The sequence below is a fragment of the Ovis aries genome, chromosome 8, assembly GCF_016772045.2.
Source record: "Ovis aries strain OAR_USU_Benz2616 breed Rambouillet chromosome 8, ARS-UI_Ramb_v3.0, whole genome shotgun sequence".
Lineage (NCBI taxonomy): Eukaryota > Metazoa > Chordata > Mammalia > Artiodactyla > Bovidae > Ovis > Ovis aries.
In genome coordinates this window covers 6,545,032-6,567,751 of record NC_056061.1, presented here as the reverse complement: position 1 = coordinate 6,567,751, position 22,720 = coordinate 6,545,032, and the positions used below count along the sequence as shown (strand labels likewise).

Genomic DNA, 22,720 nt, shown 5'->3' with positions numbered 1-22,720 from the left:
TCAAAAGTTATGGTTTTTCCAGTAGTCATGTGTGAATGTGAGAGTTGGACTATAAAGAAAGCTGCTGCTGCTGCTGCTGCTGCTGCTGCTGCTGCTGCTGCTGCTGCTGCTGCTGCTGCTGCTGCTAAGTCGCTTCAGTCGTGTCCGACTCTGTGCAACCCCATAGATGGCAGCCCACCAGGCTCCACCGTCTCTGGGATTCTCCAGGCAAGAACACTGGAGTGGATTGCCATTTCCTTCTCCAATGCATGAAAGTGAAAAGTGAAAGTGAAGTCGCTCAGTCGTGTCCGACTCTTAGCAACCCCAAGGACTGCAGCCCACCAGGCTCCTCCGTCCATGGGATCCTCCAGGCAAGAGTACTGGAGTGGGTTGCCACTGCCGTCTCCAAAAGAAAGCTGAGTGCCAAAGAATTGATGCTTTTGAACTGTGGTGTTGGAGAAGACTCTTGAGAGTCCCTTGGACTGCAAGGTCCAACCAGTCCATCCTAAAGGAAATCAGTCCTGACTATTCATTGGAAGGACTGATGCTGAAGCTGAAACTTCAATACTTTGGACATCTGATGCGAAGAACTGACTCATTTGAAAAGATCCTAATGCTGGGAAAGATTAAAGGCGGGAGGAGAAGGAGATGACAAAGGATGAGATGGTTAGATGGCATCACTGACTGGCTGGACATGAGCTTGAGCAAACTCCGGGAGTTGGTGATGGACAGGGAAGCCTGGCGTGCTGCAGTCCGTCCACGGGGTCGCAGAGTCGGACATGATTAGCGACTGAACTGAACTGAACTGATATATACAGTAGAGAAAACACCACAGAGGTAGGTCAGGATTGGATCAGGGGGCCCAAGGTGCCAGGCCAAGAAGTGAGGCCCTGAAGGGAGTAGACAGTGAGGTTTTCCGACACTCTCTGAACTGAACACAGACTTCATCTTGTTAGAAGATGCTTAGTTTCCCGTTTTTAATGGAAAAGGAGTTTAAAAAGGTGAAGTATTAATCTCATCTCTGTTAATCATCGCTTAGAACCGAGCTCACCATTTAAACATTACTGTGGGACTCACAGCAGCATGTGTGTGCCACGCTCTCACTCTGCAAGTGTGAAACGCGTGCCAGTGGAAAAGGAAGCATCTAGGCTAAGACACCAGGCAGCATGGTACACAAGCCAATCCATCTCTCTGACAAAAAGAGAATAGGAAAGGTGATGCCTGTTCCAGCTCACAAGCTCGTGCAAAATACGTTGGAAAAAAAAAAAGTCTCTCAATTTTCCACTAAAGCCTTTTATTTAAGTAACACTTTCTAGAATCTTAAAAATAGTCATCTTCCCAGTTGAAGAGAAGCTACCTTTCTGGCGAGCTCAGAATTTGGCTTTCTTTGCCCTCATCCAGATAAATCTACCTACCCTGGAGGCTTACTGACAGGACAGGCCATTCTAGCACTATGTTCCCTAGGACTCTGTTTTCTGTGCTCGTCTTTTCTGCTCAATCAGATGACTAGCCATCTGACTGTACTATCTGTATTCATGTTGTGTCCTGAACACAAGTGAACACTCGGCAACAAAAAGTACTCATGAACACATGGGGAAGGATTAACTCCATTAAATTTAAATCTATACCTCCCTTACCCATGGATCAAAAGCACATCTCTGGCGTCGCCTACATTGGCAGGTGGGTTCTTTATCACTAGCGTCACCAGGAAGCCTAATATATGTAAGTAGAGAGAGAGAGAGCCCTTAACGACTCAATTCTGCCATATTGGTCTAAGTGTGGAATAAAAGGAAAAAAAAAAGTGAAAGTGTTACTCGCTTAGTCGCATCTGATTCTCTGCAACCCCATGGACAGAGCGCAGACTAGCCAGGCTCCTCTGTCCACAGATTTCTCTAGGCAAAAATACTGGAGTAGGTAGCCATTCCCCTCCCCAGGGGATCTTTTCAACCCAGGGATTGATCCCGGGTCTCCTGCATTGCAGGCAGATTCTTTAACATCTGAATTAAAAAGTTAGAGTTAGCTCTGGGACAAAAAAGATCTAAACCAGTTCTTAAGAAATAATAGCAACAGTACTGGTCGCAAGGGACATGCAAATCAAAACCACAGTGAGATTCCACCACATACCCACTGCCCGCAAACGCCTAATAACCACTTAGGACTATTATGTCCTTCCTTCCACAAGAAGGACTTTCACTAGCTCCATTCTTCATGAAACGCATCTAACCTTCTCAAAAGACTCTCAGCTTTACCTACTTTGATAGTCATGGATGCCAAGAAATACGTTCTAGTATAAGAAAACGAGATGGCTGGATGGCATCACCAATTCAATGAACATGAACTTGGGCAAAATCCAGGAGTTGGTGAGGGACAGGGAGTCCTGGCGTGCTGCAGTCCTTGGGGTTGCAGAGAGTTGGCCATGACTTGGGGACTGAGCAACAATAAATATGAAAAAGAACAGCCTGAGCTCAAGAACAAATGGCTCACAGTTGGAAAGATGGCAGGAATGATGGGGAGCCTTGGAGACCCCAGGGGTATATGCCCTGATGAAGAAGGGGCCACCACGAGCCATCTCCAGTGGATCTTTGCCTTGATGGAGGCCAAAAAATCTTCCGATGTCTCAGGAAGAATGGGAAATCCAGATCATGCGTGGGGGTGAGAAAGACATCTCCCAGAATTTAAAATCTTTGCTCAAAAAAATTTAAACACTGTTAAGTTAAAAACAAAGGGGTTCTTTTTATGGCTGAGTAATATTACTGTATATACACACCACAACTTTTTATCCATTCATCTGCTGATGGACATCTAGGTTGCTTCCATGTCCCAGCTATTGTAAATAGTGTTGCAATGAATATTGGGGTACATGTATCTCTTTCAATTATGGTTTTCTCAGGGTACATGTCCAGTAGTGGGATTGTTGAGTCATATGGAAGTTCACTTCTAGTAGAGGTGATGGAAATGCCATCTGAGCTATCTCAAATCCTAAATCATGATGCTGTGAAAGTGCTGCACTCAATATGTCAGCAAATTTGGAAAACTCCGCAGTGGCCACAGGACTGAAAAAGGTCAGTTTTCATTCCAATCCCAAAGGAAGGCAATGCCAAAGAATGTTCAGACTACCGCACAATCCCACTCATTTCAAACGCTAGCAAAGTAATGCTCAAGATTCTCCAAGCCAGGCTCCAACAGTATGTGAACAAAGAACTTCCAGATGTTCAAGCTGGTTTTAGAAAAGGCAGAGGAACCAGAGATCAAATTGCCAACATCTGCTGGATCATGGAAAAAGCAAGAGAGTTCCAGAAAAACATACACTTCTGCTTTACTGACTACGCCATAGCCTTTTGACTGGGTGCATCACCAACAAACTGGAAAATTCTGAAAGAGATGGGAATACCAGACCACCTGACCTGCCTCCTGAGAAACCTGTATGCAGGTCGAGAAGTAACAATTAGAACTGGACATGGAACAAAGGACTACTTCAAAATTGGGAAAGGAGTATGTCAAGGCTGTATATCGTCACCCTGCTTATTTAACTTATACGTAAAGTACATCAGCGAAATGCCCAGTTGGATAAGCACAAGCTGGAATCAAGATTGCCGAGAGAAATATCAAGAGCCTCAGATATGCAGATGACACCACCCTTATGGCAGAAAGTGAAGAGGAACTAAAGAGCCTCTTGATGAAAGTGAAAGAGGTGAGTGAAAAAGTTGGCTTAAAGCTCAACATTCAGAAAACTAAGATCATGGCATCCAGTCCCATCACTTCCCAGATGGGGAAACAATGGAAACAGTGACAGACTTTATTTTCTTGGGCTCCAAAATCCACTGCAGATGGCGACTGCAGTCATGAAATTGAAAGACGCTTGCTCCTTGGAAAAAAAGTTAGGACAAACCTAAGCAGCATATTAAAAAGCAGAGACATTACTTTACCAACAAAGGTCCATTTAGTCACAGCTATGGTTTCTTCAGTAGTCACGTACCGAAGTGAGAGTTGGACCGTAAAGAAGGCTCAAGGCCAAAGAACTGATGCTTTTGAACTGTGGTGTTGGAGAAGACTCTTGAGAGCCCAGTGGGCTGCAAGGAGATTAAACCAGTCAATCCTAAAGGAAATCAATCCTGAATATTCATTAGAAGGACTGATGGTGAAGCTGAGGCTCCCATCCTTTGGCCACCTGATGCAAAGAGCTGACTCACTGGAAGAGACCCTGATGCTGGGGAAAGATTGAAGGCGGGAGGAGAAAGGGAAGACAGAGGATGAGATGGTTGGCTGGCATCACCGACTCAATGGACATGGGTTTGAGCAAGCTCCGGGAGATGGTGAAGGACAGGGAAGCCTGGCGTGCTGCATTCAGTGAAGTCAACAAAGAGTCAGACATGACTGAGCGACTGAGCAACAGCAACAACGTGGTGGTTCTAGTCCTAATTTTTAGAGCCTGCTCTACAGAGTGAAGTAAGTCAGGAAATGAAAAACAAATATTGTATATTAACGCATATGTACTTGGGATCTAGAAAGATGGTACTGATGGACCTATTGGCAGGGCAGCAATGAAGACCCAGACATGTGGACAGAGGACAGATTTGGGGACACGCTGGGGAAGCAGAGAGTGGGATAAATCGAGACCGTAGCACAGCAATCTATAAATTACCCTATTTAAAATACATTAGCCAGTAGTGATTTGCTTTTTGAAGCAGGGAGCTCAAATCGGGTACTCTGTGACAACCTAGAGGTGTGGTAGGTGGGAGGAAGGTTTAAGAGGGAGGGGACATGTGTATACTTATGGCTGATTCATGTTGATGTGTGACAGAAACCAACACAATATTGTAAAGTAATTATCCTCCAATTAAAAAATTTTTTTAAAAAAGGGGGTTCCAGCCTCTGCAAACAGGCCATGAGGTAGCACACGTTAACCCCAATAAGCAATGTCAAATTCAGGTCTTTCTAGGAATGTGTTCCATCGAATACAGGACTTACTGTTTGGTTTTAAGAACAACTGCTTTTCTTTAGTTAAATCTTAGTAGTTTCACTTGAAGTTGAAAATTTACCAAAGACCAAAGAATTACTGTTAACTTAAATTTAAATGAACTCATAATATTATTGACAGCTGCCATTTCTTGAAACTCCCAACAACTTTACAAATGGGAACGCTGAGGTCCAGAGGAATAAAAAGACTTGGTAAACTATCCTACTAAACTCTACTGCCAGTTGGGGAACCAGAACCATAATCTGAACCCAGGTCTTTCTGTGCTGAAAATCCATTCTCTCCACTTCCAGTGGCTACCAGGCCAAGTTACTTTAAGGAATACAAATAACAAAAACAAAGCCCTGAGTACTTCTGCACATGCTGTCAACCATACTTTAAAATTTTTTTCATTTTAAAAACTTACTTATTTGTATTTTGGCTGTGCTGGGCCTTCATTGTGGTGCAAGGGCTGAGTTGTCCTGCGGCATGTGGGATCTTAGTCCCCTGACCAGGGATCGAACCCGTGTCTCCTAAATTAGAAGGCAGATTCTCTACTACTGGACCATCAGGGAGGTCCCTCAATCTATAGCATTCCTGATAGCTTTTATCAGTCTCTAAAGAAGCAAAGCCATTGTTTAAACAAGCCCTGAGGACACTGTTCCTAAAATGACCTGCTCCACAGCTGAGTGCAGGCCCCTGGAATGGCTCTGTGGAGTCTTGCCCCTCCCACTTTGTTAGCTTGGGCTCACACACTGTTATCCTAGCAAGTTTTCTGGGTCAGCATGGCCAGGTTCTCACTGGTCTCCAATCAGGGGCTTTTCTGGTGGGCAACGTGGGGTAACAAAACATGGACTAGACACAAAACCAGAAGACATGGGTTTCACTGAGCTAAGTCATGCTGGGCATGTGACTTAACCACTCTTGTGCCCCCAATATTCTCATCTGCAAAATGGGTATAATAGCCTGCAGTCTGTAGGATGACTGTAAGGACTGAATTACCTGCAGAAAAAAATTGTCCAAGACTGCTGGGCATGGGTAAACACTCATCACTCACCTGATCTTTCAGTGTTCAAGACTCAGCAGGGTGCGCAGGCTGATGCTCGTCTATTCCAGTGCTTTTCTCCCTCTCCTGTCTCCACCACCTCGTTCCACAAAGCTCCTGCTCTCTCTGACCACCATCCCTCTGCCCATCTGCCAGATGTGAAAGAACCCTGCCTACCTTTCATGACATCAAGGTTCAGTGTTCAGTTTCACAGTGAGAATAATCGTGATGGCCTTTTCTGGAAAGTATCACTCAACTTCATTAAACACGGAGATCCTGATCTTTCTCTGCTTCCACCCCCTTATTTAAGGGTAGATGTTTGCAAGGGATACAATCCATCAATTCAATCCACTGTCCAATATTTCTATTCCCTCTTACTCATAGACTGGAAACATTCTACATTCAGTTACATGAATCTGAAATGTGCACAGAGTCAGAGACAGGGCTGCCAAGTACGTGGGCGACCCCTGGGCCGCCTGCTCTGGTGCCAGAGCAGACATCAACAATCAATCACACTGTGGGGTCCCCAGCTGATCCCAGACAAGGCTCCCAAACCCCTCTCCCAGCTCTCCAGGCAGCCGCCATCCATCGGACAGGGCTGCCATTTGGGATGGAATCTACTTGCCAAGGTTAAGAAGCCTTAAATCGGATGAGGACTCTAAAATCACATACCATCTACAGCAAAGGACAGTGCCCATTTGGATCACAGTAAGCACTTCGTAGGCTGTGAATAAACATGGCTTAATGACTCACGCACAGCATGCGATGTCCCTATATGGTGCTCACACGTTACAGAAGAACTCTAAGTGATTTGCTTGGGGAATGACCTCAAATAATAATGCTCTTAATTTAAATTTCAGTCAAAAACTGAACTTAAATTTACTAAAAGCTCTCTAAAAATTATACCAGCGTGCACCCTTGGTTTAGTAAAGTCTTATGTACTGAACACAATATTTTTATGACTAAAGGTCTTGTATGATCCAGGGTTATAATTTTTCATGTTTTTATTACTGCTGCTGTTAATGATGATACAATGAAAATAATAGATGACAGGCACTGAATACTTCCTGTGTACCTGGCACTCGATATGGAATAGTTCATTGAAGAAGTCTTTGATGCTCACAGCAAGCCTATACAGAAGGTACCACTCCAGTCCCATTTTTACAAATGAAGGAGCTCCCTCACCAATGGGAAACTAGGATTTGGACCAAGCCTCGCCTTAACCATGAGACTAAACCAGTGAAGTCAATGTGCTTGCGCTGGTGATGTCTACCCAAGGGTAGATAGTCCCAACAGGCAGAAGTAGGCTCTTGAGTTGGATGTGAATTGACTCCAGAATTAAATAAATCAGCAGATATTCAATGCAAAGATCTACTTTGGCAAATATGTTGTCATAAAAGGATAAGGACAGTGCAACCCAAACCTCCTGTCAAGGGGGGAATCCAGGCTTATGGAAATGGCCAATTCTTAGGCAAAGGATCTGTCCTAAGCAACATGATTACTAAAGCAGAGAAGCTGGAAGCGTCAGTCTACGCGGGAATGTCACGAATGGAGACACACTCCCATTCCTCGTACAACCCACAGAAGAAAAACAAACTGACTCAAAAGTTACGTTGGTTGTGTTGCTTCGAGGGTTTTTCTTTTGCTTTGTTGTCTTGTTTTTCATTTGAACGTGTTCTCTCTGAAATCAGAGGCATTCATAAACCGATTTAAATCAGATATAGTCACAAATTGTTTCCCAACTCAACACGCACAACAGGTGGTGTATGTTTTTATTTACTTTTTTTCTCTTTTAATTGAAGTATAGTTGATTTACAATGCTGCGTTAGTTTCAGATGTAAAGCAAAGTGATTCAGTTGCACGTATATCCATATATCTCTATTCTTTTTCAGATTCTTTTCCCTTATAGGTTATCACAAGACCCTGATACAGTTCCCTGTGCTATACAGGGAACTATGCAAGCTATACACGGTGCTATACAAGCAACCTTCTTGGTTGCTTTGTTTTTAACACTAGATTGGTATGTAGCAACAGCTACTGACTTTAACTCCATGCATTTGCATTTACAGAACACCACTGGACTGACCTGTCAGGCAAGTCACCTCTCACTCTTAGCCTTCCACTGCCAGAGGCACTAGAGCCAAGGTGATGACAAGCCATTTCCAGATATGGGCTACTCATCACCACTAGGAGGTGGAAAATGCACCCTTAAGTAGTAGAACTCTCTGCCCACAGTCAGAGCCAAGCTCCATTTCCGGCTTTAAGAGCCCGGCTGTAATGCTGGCATGGAGCCCACAAAGGTCGCACAACAAGGCAGACACACCCCGACGCACACCACTCCTATCCTTCCACTGTCAGGGGTCAGTTCCAGGAAACTCCCTTTGGGGTTTTGCCAGTTACAAACGAGTCAGGTCCTCTCAGGAACAAATAAGCTGTCAAGGCTAACACAAGGGATCAGATGTAGGAGACCAATCAAACTGCTCCAGCGCCTCCCAGGGGCCATGCCAGCCTAAAGGGCCCTGGGGGTATAGGTGGGGGGCCCATCTGCCAGCACCCAGTTCAGCTGTCAGTTTACAGCAAAGCTGTCACAAGTCTGGAAGGGAAACATTCAATGAAGTACTTTTCCTAGGTTGATTTCTCTTTTAGCATTTGAGGGGAAAAAAAAAAAACCACAATCAAACCTAAGAGAAATAACAGCACTAACTTTAAATTGCTATAGTCTTGGGACTTCTCTGAGGGTCCAGTGATTAAGAATTCGTGTTTCCACTGTCGGGGAGTGGGTTTGACCCCCCTGGTTGGGGAACTAATATCCCACATGCTGCATGGCTAAAAAAAAAGAAAATATTTGCCATAGTCCCGGTCCCGAGGGACTAGCCTATACTGGCAGAAAAACCCAGATAAGCCTCTGAAGAGGACAGAAGGGAAATCACTGCTTTTAACTAGATGCTTAGCTGCTGCTGCTAAGTCGCTTCAGTCGTGTCCGACTCTGTGCGACCCCATAGGCGGCAGCCCACCAGGCTCTGCCATCCCTATTCTCCAGGCAAGAACACTGGAGTGGGTTGCCATTTCCTTCCCCAATGCATGAAAGTGAAAAGTGAAAGTGAAGTTGCTCAGTCGTATCCGACTCTTCGCGACCCCATGGACTGCAGCCTACCAGGCTCCTCCATCCATGGGATCCTCCAGGCAAGAGTACTGGAGTGGGTGCCATCGCCTGCAGTTATCAATTTCCAATCTCCAACTCCCCCCATCCTTGCCCCCACCCCAGCCATCCCAACCACCAATGGTAAGTACCAAACTTGGCAATGGTAAGTACTGATCCTTATTGGTTTATAAACACCAAACAGAAGAGTTCAATGACTTGCTGTTACAAAAGGACCCCAAAAGCCAAGTGTACATCATCAGAAGCAGAGGATTTCCCTCACAGGTTAACAAGCATTCACCATTTTACAGAAAGAATAAATTTTCAATAAATTTCTAATTTGGAAAGCTAAGCTCCTTCCCTGCAAAATGCATAAACAAAATAATATAAAGTTGACCACAGAAAAATAACGAATACAGGAATGTGATTTAAATGATAACTTAAGTTTCTAACTAACCCTGCAGCTAAACTAACACCTATTAAAGCAGTCTGTACTGAAAAACAGATGAAACCTAAAAGGGTCTCCTCCCGAGTTTAGAGTTTGGGGGACAAATTTTTAAAAAATTAACATTTGGCAGCTAAACTAATAATTTCTTGATCCCATTTTTTCCAAATCCACATTTCAAAAAAGTGTTTCAAACTTTCACATATAATCATTAAATCATAATAAATTTTTACGTTAGAAGTGGAACAGTGGATAGGAATTAGAAGCCCACACACCTCAATGAAGAGTAGCTCCTGCTTACTGCAACTAAAGAGAGCTGTGCAAAAGCAACAAAGACCCAGTGCAGCAAAAAATAATTTTTTTCTTAAAATGACACAGTCACTAAGAATCTTGTTGTTCAGTCACTCAGTTATGTCTGGCTCTTTGCGACCCTATGGATTGCAGCATGCCAGGCTTCCCTGTCCTTCACTATCTCCCAGAGCTTGCTCAAACTCATGTCCATCGACTTGATGATGCCATCCAACCATCTCATCCTCTGTCAAACCCTTCTCTTTCTGCCCTCAGTCTTTCCCAGCATCAGGGTCTTTCCCAATGAGTCGGCTTTCTGCATCAAGTGGCCAAAATACTGGAACTTCTACTTCAGCATCACTCCTTCCAATGAACATATTCAGGGTTGATTTCCTTTCGGATTGAGTGGTTTCAGCTCCTTGCTGTTCAAAGGACTCTCAAGACCCTTCTCCAGCACCACAGTTCAAATGCATTAATTCTTTGGTACTCAGCCTTCTTTATGGTCCAACTCACATCTGTATATGACTGCTGGAAAAACCACAGCTTTGACTATACAGACCTTTGTTGGCAAAGTGACATCTCTGCTTTTTAATATGTTGTCTAGGTTTGTCATAGCTAATCTAGATTTTTTTCTACTCTGTTACCCATTTCTAACTTTACTGACAAAAAAGAGCATGAAATTCATTTCAGAACTTTTTAAACATGAAAAAAAAAATCTGAGGAAGAAATGTTCTTTAGTAGTATCTCACTGCTTCCTGCAGAACTGTTGGGGTTTGTTTCACAACAGTTATTCTCTGCTGCTGCTGCTAAGTCGCTTCAGTCGCGTCTGACTCTGTGCAACCCCAGAGACGGCAGCCCACCAGGATCCCCCGTCCTTGGGATTCTCCAGGCAAGAACACTGGAGTGGACTGCCATTTCCTTCTCCAATGCATGAAAGTGAAAAGTGAAAGTGAAGTCGCTCAGTCGTGTCCGACTCTTCGCGACCCCATGGACTGACCCCATGGACTGCAGCCTACCAGGCTTCTCTGTCCATGGGATTTTCCAGGCAAGAGTACTGGAGTGGGGTGCCATTGCCTTCTCCATTATTCTCTGGTTTTGATCAAAAAATTGAAAACCACAGAAAAAAGCAAGACAACTAGACTTACATTCCTGCAACGTGGAAACCACCTCATACTTTTATAAACAGCTGTCAAAATTTAGTTTCCTCAAATAGAATGGAATATTTATTTAAAGTGTCCTAATGCAAACAGATTTTTAAAAGTCCCTAATTTCGTAAAGGAGTCCATGCCCTTGGTTATATTTATAAATTTAAAATATCACAGAACGGAAAAAAGATGTCAAATTTGGGAAATATTAGCATGAACTAGAAGAACTGAGGTCAGGTCTTCACTTGGGATGATGAAGAATCTCCCTCGCGAGCAATGGACCTTAGTGTATGCAGGGACTAAAACTGTATACCCTGCTGCTGACTCTGGGATTCAGGAAATTTGCCCGTAGTCTTCCCAATTAAAGTGCCATCAATTAGTACTTCTAGTTCAACCCTCAACTCGCATGCTGTTATGGGAACTGGATTGTGCCCCCGCAAAAGATGCTGAAGTCCTAGCCCATAGTACCTGGGATGTGGTCCTGGAAATAGGACCTCTGCAAATGATCAAGTCAAAATTAGGTAAAAGGTAGGCTGAAGTTCAATATAAAAAGAGGAAATGTAGACAGAGACATACACACAAAGGGAATGCCATGCGGACATGAAGACAGATATAAGGGATAATCTACACACCAAGGAACACCAAAGACTTCCAGCAAACCATCAGAAGGTAGGCGAGAACCATGGCGCAGTCTCCTTCACAGCCCCTGGAAGGAAGCAATCAGACCAACACCCTGATCTTGACTTTCAGCTTCCAGCACTTTGAGACAAATGTCTGTTGCCTGAGCCCCAGTTCTTGGTATTCGGTAATGGCAGCCATAGAAAAACAACACACAAGTCTTCCCAGCCTGACATTCTCTTTCGACTTTGTCCCTGTGTTAGTCTGTCAGTCGCTCAGTCACGCCCGACTCTTTGCGATCCCATGCACTGCAGCCCACCAGGCTCCTCTGTCCACGGGATTTTCCAGGCAAGGCTACTGGAGTGGGTTACCATTTCCTTCTCCAGGGGATCTTCCCGACTCAGGGATCAAACCCGGGTCTCCTGCACTGCAGGCAGATTCTTTACCATCTGAGCTACGAGGGAAGCCTTATTCTTTTTTCTTCTAATATTCTTATATGCTCCCACCAATTCCCTAAGGTCATTCCACACCTCCTGCCACCAAAGCCCTTCGGTAGTATTTCTTGTCGGGTACCAATGGCATTTTGCATGGGGAAGCTCTTTTGGGCGACTGTCCAGGACACTGCAGGATGTCAAGCATCCCTGGCACTTCCATTCCATCACCGAGATGATAGTGCCCACGGTGCAGAAACTCGGCTCCAGAAGCTTTAGAGCCACCTGCCAGCCAGACTCGGACTCAAGGTCCCACCATCAACTGCAAATGATCTCAATCAGGTCAGTTACCTTCAGCCTCTCCGCTTATAAGATGGGCATCAACCCTGCCAGGTGGCTCAGGATTGAATTAAAGATCCTAGCAAGTCCAGGCTTACCCTCACCAGCTTGTTCTGGGATTAGAGTCACTTAAGAATTAATGCTCAGCCTGTTTTACATGGTCACATCCTGATTTACATTGGAACTCCTTTTGGAGGTTCCCTTCCACAAATAAAGCCTCACAATACATCCTGTGGAGATGGAACAGATCTCTGCATGTTTTAAATAGTTATAAGTCAGGCAAAATAAAATGCCTTTCTAAGCTTAAAAGAGCAAGACAACTCTGAGCACAGTTCCGTTTCCCCTCCACTCCCAACCTTACTTGAAAACATCGTTGCAGCTGTGGGCAAAGGTCCACATCTTCCAACTCTGCTTCCCATTTCTCTGTATTTTTTTCTCCCAGTGACTGTCCCCCCAACATACAGCAATATACTACTGCTGTCTGGCTCATTTCACCTTGTCCCATGGAAACATCCCCCAGGCCAGCATCAGCTCTGTGTTCTCTTCGGTGAAATGGTTTACAGTCCAAGTCTCTGAGCTGTGAGGCTTCAGCACTGATTTATGCCATGAAGGCAATCTGTGTCTGTTCTCCTGACCATGGTATACACCTAGCACATAACAGCACCTCACAGAGCCCGGTTGTTGTTCAGTCGCTCAGTCGTGTCTGACTCTGCGACCCCATGGACTGCAGCATGCCAGGCTTTCCTGTCCTTCACCATCTCCCAGAGTTTGCTCAAACTCGTGTCCATCAAGTCAGTGATGCTATCCAACCATCTCATCCTCTGTCATCACCTTCTCCTCCTGCCTTCAATCTTTCCCAGCATCAGGGTCTTTTCCAACAAGTTGGCTCTCTGCATCAGGTGGCCAAAGTATTGGAGCTTCAGCATCAGTCCTTCCAATGAATATTCAGGGTTGATTTCCTTTAAAATTGACTGATTTGATCTCCTTGCAGTCCAGGGGACTCTCAAGAATTTTCTCCAACACCACAGTTGGAAAGCATCAATTCTTTAGCTCTCAGCCTTCTTTATGGTCCAACTCTCACATCCATACACGACTACTGGAAAAACTATACAGAATTTTGTCAGACAGAGCCTGGTACTTACTCAGTTGGTTTTCAGTGATTAATATATGAATGAGTACATCAAGGCACGAATACACGCAGGGTCAAGTGAACACAGGAATTAACACATTCAGGAGTCAGGTGACCGGGACTCCATTTAACCCCCAGCTCAGCACTGAATGACATAAATGACCTCAGAACAGGTCACTTATTCTCTCAGCCGTATTTTCTTCTCTGTGACATGAGGCGGTTGGACTTCACGAGAAAATCTCTCTCGGTGTTCTGCCAGCCCCAACACCGGAGCCCAAGGACTGTAATGAAGAGTGAAAAGCTTTCCTTCGTTTTGGAGAAATTTCAATCAGAACAGGCAGGAAGGTAAAGAATCTTCTGAAATCACATGCCGGAGGTCCCTCCCCATCAGACCACACCTTCCTCCCTGGGGACAAAGGGTCCAGACAGCACATCAGCTGCAAATTTTGAAGACATCTCTGAGACACTAAGCACTCTGGACATTGTTATCATGGGCTTCCCTGGTGGCTCAAGCATAAAGAATCTGCCTGCAATGCACGAGACCCAGGTTCAATCCCAGGGTAGGAAGATCCCCTGGAGAAAGGAATGGCTACCCACTCCAGTATTCTTGCCTGGAGAATCCCATGGACAGAGGAGGCTGGTGGGCCACAGTCCTTGGGGTCACAGAGTCAGACACGACTGAGCAGCTAACACTTCACGGACTCAGAGTCTGCCCTGTCCTCAAGAGAGGTCCACAGGGAACCCTGCAGCCTGCCTCCTCCCATCTAAGGCGCCCCCTTTCCAGCCTGAACAAGGTGGGCTTGGGCACTCTCCCCTCGGTTCCAAATCCAAGTCGGTCCCTCTCTCCGCCATCTGCCTGAGGCTCCCATGCATATTTTATGACTCCTGGCACATCTCCTCCTTATCTGACATCCTGCAATGCATCGCTCTGCTGCCTATTTCTATCTCTGTTAAGAATGTTCCCGAAAGAGGCATGTGTCCTTGGGTTGTACTTTATTACTGGTGGTTTCACCTCTCCTATCTTATCTCCCGGCGTGATCCCTACCTGAATTCTTTGAGGACACAGAAACCACACCCTCTGCGCTCCTCCAATTCCCACAAGAATCCTTACACAGCTGGGCAAGCAGCAGACACTTAGAAAATGCTTGCTGACTGAATGAAACAATGAATATGAAATAACGGGCTGATTTCAATGTCATTCAATAGAAGAGACATGTATATGTACGGCTGAGTCCCTTTGCTGTCCACCTGAAGCTATCACAGCACTGTTAATTGTCTATACTCCAATACAAAATAAAGTTTTTTAAAAAGTCATATTAATAATACATTTCCTGGATAAAGCTATCAAGATCACCCCTGCTGGGTATACAAGCAAAATAAATCAAGACGTCTTAAAACAGCCCTTCTATGACTACAGCATTTTCTTAGGACTGAAATAAAATGCCCTTCACTATGACATGAATGACAGCTGGATAAGAAATCTGATTTTCAGGTAGCCACAGCATAATAATGTGGTATTGCTTTTATTTCTTATAAAAGCAGATTTTACATTGAGCTGAGGAAGAGAAAAGGGCAATCACCTTTTGGTGTTAATTATTACAATTACCACCGTTAGGTGTTGAAGCTGCAGAGTTCAGGGAAATCAGAACAAGATATAAGGGTTTTCCCTAAACAGTTTATTTAAATCTATTGTGGATTGGGGCAGAGCATCTTTTCTGAAATTCCTGGGACTTATTTAGCCAAGTCTACTTCCAGTCACATTACTTCCGTGTGGTTTAATCAACTTCAGCTAAAACCAAACTGACTTAGGAATCAAAATATTCTTTCTCCCATGCACTTGCTGGTCATGGTTGGCCACTGGATAAGACAGAGCCAATGGTCAGTACAACACTGCTGGAGGGAAAACCCTGCTATGCCCTCACAGTTGAATACAGCATAATGCCATAAGCCCCAGGCAGCCTCTACTGCTCAGTAGCTGAGCTAAACAATTTCATTATCTCTTAGAAATCACTATTCTTGCATATAAGCAGAAACTCATCATTACCAAAAGTATCAATGATATATTAATAACAGAAAAACTGTGCAGGGATATAGGAGATAATATTACAAGTGGAGAGATTCAGTGACTGAGGACTGTCTGAGATCCAAAAAGATCAGGTACATTAAAATAGATAATTAGTGTTCATGGCTGTACATGTGGTACATGATAACAGAGTATGTCTTCCAGCTCAAACCTTATCTTGTTAGAACACAAACTGGGTGGGGCAAGGAGGGAATCCCAGTAAAACACCAAAGGGAAAAAAAAATTCACTTTGATACTAGCATGTATATTGCCAATGTGAAAGGAGCTGTTATGAGGATTTATCTGCATTTATCCAACTAATTAAGCCAAAGTACTTTAAAGCTAGAGTGGAATGCCGAGTTTTTCATCACAACTCTTCATTCTAATGATGAGAAATTCAGGCAGAGATGAGGTACTTCAACCAAGCTCATTCCGCTCATCAGAGCCTGCCTGGGTTCTCTCAGGTCTAGCTTCATGTGCAAAACACCCATCACTAAATTTAAAAGTTAAAAAGGCACATAGCAGACAGGCAATAAATATCTGTTAATGGAAATAAGTAAACAGAGATGATGCAGGGTTCCAGAACTCTCTTAATATACTACCTCCTGAAGGATAAGCCAAGTAATGACCTCAGAATTTTGACTCTGACTTGTCAAGGGCTTCCCTGGTGGTGCAGAGGTTAAAAGCGTCTGCCTGCAATGTGGGAGACCTGGGTTCAATCCCTGGGTCGGGAAGATCCCCTGGAGAAGGAAATGGCAACCCACTCCAGGAGAAGGAAATGGCAACCCACTCCTGGAGAATCCCATGGATGGAGGAGCTTGGTGGGCTATAGTCCACGGGTCGCAGAGTCGGACACGACTGAGCGACTTCTCTTTGTCCAACATAGATAACATAGGTTTCTTAGTATCAATACTATAAAGCATCCCTTTCCAGTCAATAAAATACTATTGCAATAGTTATGGAAGCATGCAAGTTGACGGTGAAACCAAAAGCTTTGTAGAACTTTTGAAGGAGTGACTGTGAAAAAAATCTATCCACAAACTCTATGGGTTCCCAAACACATGAAGTGTAGCTTCCGTGGAGCGGTGGAGGGATCTATAAAAGGCAGGTATGACTAAGCAGCCCCAGAGAGCAAGCAACACTGAAACTATCAGGAGTCTGGGGACCAGAACATCCCTGCATATAAAGATAAGCTGGAGTTTCCCACCTCCTGTTACTAATACAAAACGGGGCCTTTTTTCTACCACAAGTTAATTCTTTTTAAAATAAAAAACTTCAGAGTTATGTTGCAAACGACATTTTCTTCGATTCTCCATCGAACCTACCTTCTGAAACAAATTTGGGGAAAACCTAGTTGAGTCTCCGGGCAGGCAACCAAGTGGCCGGACTAAATTTGAAACAATCAATACCGCAGCTTTTGATGTATTTAACTCTATATCTCACTAGAGAGCCCCTGAAATCTACAGTTTAACTCAGCTAAAGGTAACAAAATCTTAATAATCATGTAAAACATACTGCTACATGTCTTACTCAGTGAGCTATTATTACTGAATTTTTCCTTAAAGTCTCACATCTTGCTATGTAACTTCTCCCTGAAAAAAAAAAAAAGAAAATTCGAGAACATCGGACCAAACAAAATAGCTTAAAATAATTAAACAGATCACAATTTACATACCCCCAAGATGAAACTGAGCACATAGGGGAAGATGAACCAAACACACCATATTTACATATAGATGTAAACATATTTATAGCACCTTAGGCAAAAAATCAAAAAACCACCCTGGCACAACAGGACAAACCTGGTTTACCATTCTCTCTGCGCAGGTATGAAGTAACGTGCTTGGCGGCGGGGCACAGAGGGTGGAGAGCAAGTTCCACTTAAACTTGTTCCATTCAGGAGCTAGGTGAGCAAACCAAGCAGCTTAACAAGCTCCCCTACCAAACGGAACCAGGCTGAAAGTCCCAAATCGGTCAAGCTCATCAAGGAAAGTGGGACCCCCCGCCCCCCGCCCGAAGCTTCCTGACCACCCCTCTGCAAAATCCCCGAGCCTCCCAACTAGAGCCGGGGGCTTCCCGCCGAATCCTTTTCCCGGTCTCCGTCTCGGACCATGCAGGGTGGGCATGTGGGTTGAGTCCGGGGTCCCCCCCCTCAACACACACACACCCCGGCTCCCCGCCGCGTTCATTGTCGTCCGAGGGAGATGGATCACCTGCCGGGCGCGGGCTCCCGCCGCCCGCCGCGCCCAGACGCACAGGGGCTCCCGCCGCCCGCGTCCCGCGGGACCAGCGCCCCCTTTCCCGGCGGGACCCGACCCCCGCCCGCGGCCGGTCCCCTGCGCGCTTACCGCCACGAAGCCCGAGGAGGAGGCGAGGAACACACGGATGACCATCCTCTCGCCGGGTCGGGACGGACCTTCTGCGCCCTCCGCGGGCTCCGGGCTGGCGGGGACGCGGGGGCAGAACTCGGCTGGGAGCCGCCGCCGCCGCCGCCGCTGCCCGACACAGCGCTCGCGTCTGGGGAGTCGGCAGGGACCCGGAGCCCGCCCGGCCGCCCGGTCTGCAGATAAAAGCTCGGCGCTGCCCGACCGCCGGCCGAGGTAGGGAGGCGGGGCCGGGCCGGGGAGGGAGCCGGCTGCGGGGCGTGATGGGAGTTGTAGTCCGCGCCGCTCCTGGAGTGGCCGCCGCCGGGCTCCTTCCCGCCGCCGCGTCCCTGAGCCTGCGTCCCGGACGCGCGCAGGTGCCGCGAGGGCCTCCCGAGGCCGCGGGGAGACGCTGTGCCGGGGTGGCGAGGATCCTGGCGAGACGAGGCCGGGGAGGAAAGAAAGCTAGGCGAGGATGGCGCGGTTCGGCGTTCGAGCTGGGATTCTGTGTGTAGTGGTTTACTGGTTTGAAGCATTCCCCACACCCAGAAACGGCAACAGACAACAGTGATGCTTCGGAGACCCATCGTCTCCGGGTCGCGCGTGGGGTGGGCTGGGCGGCTGGGAGGTGGCCGCGGTGGGGACGGGGTCGGGGGGCGCGGTGGGGCTGTGCGCTCCTGTTTTCCCAGCGGCTCAGCAGATTGCAGAAGGGTGATTCTTGGGGAATAAATACGAGGTTTTTTGTTTTGTTTTTTCGGTAGACGCTGAAAATTAGAAACCCAGGTGAGAGCACAACCGATATTTTATTTTTCTAGCGAAACTGTAATAATTGTTGTAGGGAAAAAAAAACAATCCCAAGCGAAATTAGAAATTTTATTTTTCTAGCGAAACTGTAATAATTGTTGTAGGAAAAAAAAACAATCCCAAGCGAAATTAGAATCCTACTAATCATCGAGAATCAGGACCCCGCCCGCCCCACCCCGATTCCCTACACAATGGCTTCGGCTCTGTGCACCTAATATTCACAGATTTGAGCCAAATCTGTGCCGTTTTCAGACCTGCTGCACATTCCAGCGCAGCCTCCCAGGACGCTGCTGTTGAAATAAAAAAGCTGTTAGGTAGTTTCTAATAGTTTAGGAATAGTTCTTCAGCAAGTGTTTTCTGCTTCGCAAAAGCGCAAGCCTCTCACAGTTCCTGTAGAATGAACCAGTTTTCTCTGCAGTACTGTATTTACTGTCTTCCTTTCAGCAGGGGAGTTTTAGCAGAGTTCTGGGAACAATATTAATTAACAGTTCTAGGAAGAAAGATTAGATGATGAGGTCTCTGGCTCTTTGGTAAAATTCTTGCATAAACATTGGACCATTTTGGTTTTGGAGCATTTGTTTTTTAGAGCGATTTTGATTACTTCACATGTATAACCCTCCCTATTATTTATCAGACGTCATGTCTGTAGTATTCCATTTTTAAATTTATTATGGTAACAGAAAAGACAATCCTAATGGGACTTTATTTCTTCTTACTATTAGACATTTTTAAATGTACATTTTGCTGGCTGTAAATAATCTCTCTCTGCACATGTACTTTAATTTGGCTACCCTAAATGTAGAAATGAATGTTTATATCTTGAAAAATATTTTCTTAAAAGTAGATACCATATTTCCTGTATTGATGCAATTTTATAAAATCTAAATTTCTTCCATTTGGAATTATTCAGCCTTGAGGATATAGTTAAACTCAACAAATGAGAACTCCAAGCCTGTGCTCTGACAGGTACCAGAGTGCATGAAATGCTGAATAAGTCCTTTCCTCAGTCAGCAGAGTGTCTATTGACTGCAAAACAAAAAAGTCAGATACAGAAATAGCAATGAGACCAGACACACTGTACCAATAGAGTTGTGTGGATATAAAGAGAAAAGAGAGGGCAAAGATGGCCTTCTAGAAGAGACTTTAAAGATGAGTAGTATTTCTGCTAGCAGATGGAAGGGATACAGGATGGAATATTGGAGAAGGAAATGGCAACTCCCTCTAGTATTCTTGCTTGGAAAATCCTATGGACTGGGGAGCCTGGCCAACTGCAGTCTATGGGGTCACAAAGAGTGGGAGGCGACTGAGTTCACACATCCTATGCAGGGTCCATAGGAACAGCAAGAAGTTTGTTTTACTTCAAGAAGAAATGTCAGGGTTCTAATAGGGGACAATGCTGAAAATACAGCCAGGGACTCTCACTAACTTGTCTGCCCAACTCCTTGCCCTTTTCTGAAATCTGTTCTTCTGCTTTGATCTAAGAGATTTGGGGGGTGGGGGTCCCAACACCCTCCTGGTTCATAAAGCAAGACCCAAACTCCTGATACTTACCCTGAGCTGATTAGTCTCAGGGTAAGTATCTGAATCAAGAAAGGCCTGGCCACATCTCCGCCCGAAGAATTTAGAATGAGGACTAAGAAAGAGAAAGAACACTTGAACTTTAGCTTGTAACCTGAAAGGTCAGTGCTTTCAGAAGTCAGTTTCCAACATGAGCACAAGAGATGCTAAGGACGGTAGTCGGCAGGAAGAGAACAAAGCAGGTGTGTGGAAGATGACAGAGATGTTTCAGTGAGCTCTGATAATGCTTGAGCCCAGGGACCCTAAAACTCTGGCCGGATGTCTATTTTGTAAGTAAAGTTTTATTAGAGCACATTACTTTTCCTATTGTCTCTGGCAGAGTGCCTGAAACCAGATAACTTGCAAAGCCTAGTACGTTTACTCCGTAGTCCTTTACAAAGAAAGTTTGCCAGTCTCTTTATGGTTCAGCCTGTTCCTGATCTTTGCTCTGGAGGCCTGTGTAATATTCCTGTATCCATGTCATAAATCTGATCTGAGTCACCTCAAGTAGGGTTCTGTTTTTTTACAACCCTAGTTGCCTTAACTGAGAAGTTTGTACTTAATTTGTAAGCATTCTGAGGAAGAGAAGCATACGATCAGAACTATACTTTGAGAAGATTATTCTGGTCCCAGCTCGCTCTGTTTTTAAATATCCTTGGTGAAGAAGGTTGTCTCCAGAGCTTGTATGTAGGACAAAGTGTCAGCAGTCCAGCAACCCACAGCAGCCAGGATGGAGCTGAGACCCAGAGAGTGACAGAGAGAGTAAAAAGCAATCTGGGATATAATTTAAGTGTCCAAGATCAGCCCCAGAGTATCATAGCACAGAGAGGATTCCCTGCCGATCTGACAAGGCAGGTCTGCAAATATAGCAGGTGGCTGAAACTTAAAGACAACTCAGAAAGTGGATAGGCCATTGGACACCACAGAAGGTGTGCCTGCGTTGTCTAGGACTTGATGGGTTTTACAAGTCATGATAGACCATCTGGAGAATGTGGGTTTTTTCCTTAGTTTTATTGACATAGGATTGGCATATAAAACTCTGTAAGTTTAAGGTGTATAATATCTCTTTTCCTGGCAGCTACACAATCCCGACCAGAATATCCATGCAAAGCACTGAGAGTAAATACTGCTCGTATAGGGAGTCAGGCAGATGGCATAAATGACAGAGGTCGGATAGATCCAAGTGGACATATATTCACCATGAGGACCATAGGAAACTGGGCAGCACCGCTCAAAATATAGACTTTTGTCTAAGATATTCTGATCTTTTAATACTGACTTGATTTTCAAAAATCGAGCCAACTAAGCCAAGACCATCTGCAAGTCCAGTACAACCCTAAGGTTCTCCTGGTTCTTCCAGTGTAAAGAAAGCGCCAAGCATGGGGTTTGGAGCCCAGTAAATCCACAGGAACCACTGGGTATTATTATAATGGTGGTCTGTTATCATTGCTGACCTTTGGGAGAGCGCTTCCAGCAGGAGAGTGGAAGCAGAAGTTAAATGGCAGAGGCCGGAGCCCTGATGGCTAATGAGGCAGCGATCTAGTGTTTTCTAATTAGAGGATGAGGAGTAACAGGGGATGAGTGATGAAGCTTGCAGGGGAGCCAGGGAGCAAAAACACTCTTCATTAAGGTTTCCTTACAGATTAAATGAAGAGCTCTTTGAAACAGTCTGGAGTCCCAACTGTCCAGATTTTATTTTTAGAGTAGAATTGCATTTGATTGATAATTCTCTGTTGTCAGGGATACCCTGTTCTCTTTTTTTTTTTTTTTTTTGGCACACCATGTGGCAGGCGTATGGGATCTTAGTTCCCTGACCAAGGAACAAATCTGCGTCCTCTGCATTAGAAGCACAGAGTCTTAACCCCTGGATCGCCAGGGAAGTCGAGGATTGCCCTATTTTTAACAGCACTTAATCCAATACTATCTGGCTACCCCAAAATTTCACTTTTCAAGCAAAGTCGGTCACCACACCATGCCTGCCACAATCCGTGCCCCACTGCAGGCAGCAGCTGCTGTGAATGCCGAGTGAGTGTATTTGGCTGTTAGTAGGCAATAGATTTGTGGGAGAGGAGGTTATAAGCCAAAGGGCAGGAGCAGGTCAGAGTGGTTAAAGAACCGGCTTGGCCACTGAGTCCGACCAGGATTGGTGTGTCACAGCTATATGAGCTTCCTAAGGACCTTCCTAATGCAGGAGACCTGGATTCGATCCTTGCCTGGAGAATTCCATGGACAGGGAAGCCTGGGGGCTACAGTCCATAGGGTTGCAAAGAGTCAGACATGACTGAGTGACTAATAACTAACTAAGGAAGGTTTATGTAACTTGCCAGTGTCTCCCCTTCTTCATTGTTGTTAGGGGACTTCCTGGAGAAGATTAAGGAAAGTGCTTTTCACACAATGCCTGGGACATAGTTAGGACTCAGGA

At 45.3% G+C, this 22,720-nt stretch overlaps 1 protein-coding gene across 1 annotated transcript in view; it reads right to left on the bottom strand.

The window, feature by feature from the left end:
• SH3BGRL2 (SH3 domain binding glutamate rich protein like 2) overlaps nucleotides 1-22,720 on the bottom strand; it is a 117,689-nt gene that overhangs the window by 59,779 nt on the left and 35,190 nt on the right. The window contains exons 3-4 of the mRNA XM_060419364.1: nucleotides 17,923-18,701; nucleotides 17,377-17,477 (exon numbers count right to left, since the gene is read on the bottom strand). Of these exons, the coding sequence (XP_060275347.1) occupies nucleotides 17,377-17,477; nucleotides 17,923-18,701 (880 nt within the window). The remainder of the gene's footprint in view (nucleotides 1-17,376; nucleotides 17,478-17,922; nucleotides 18,702-22,720) is intronic.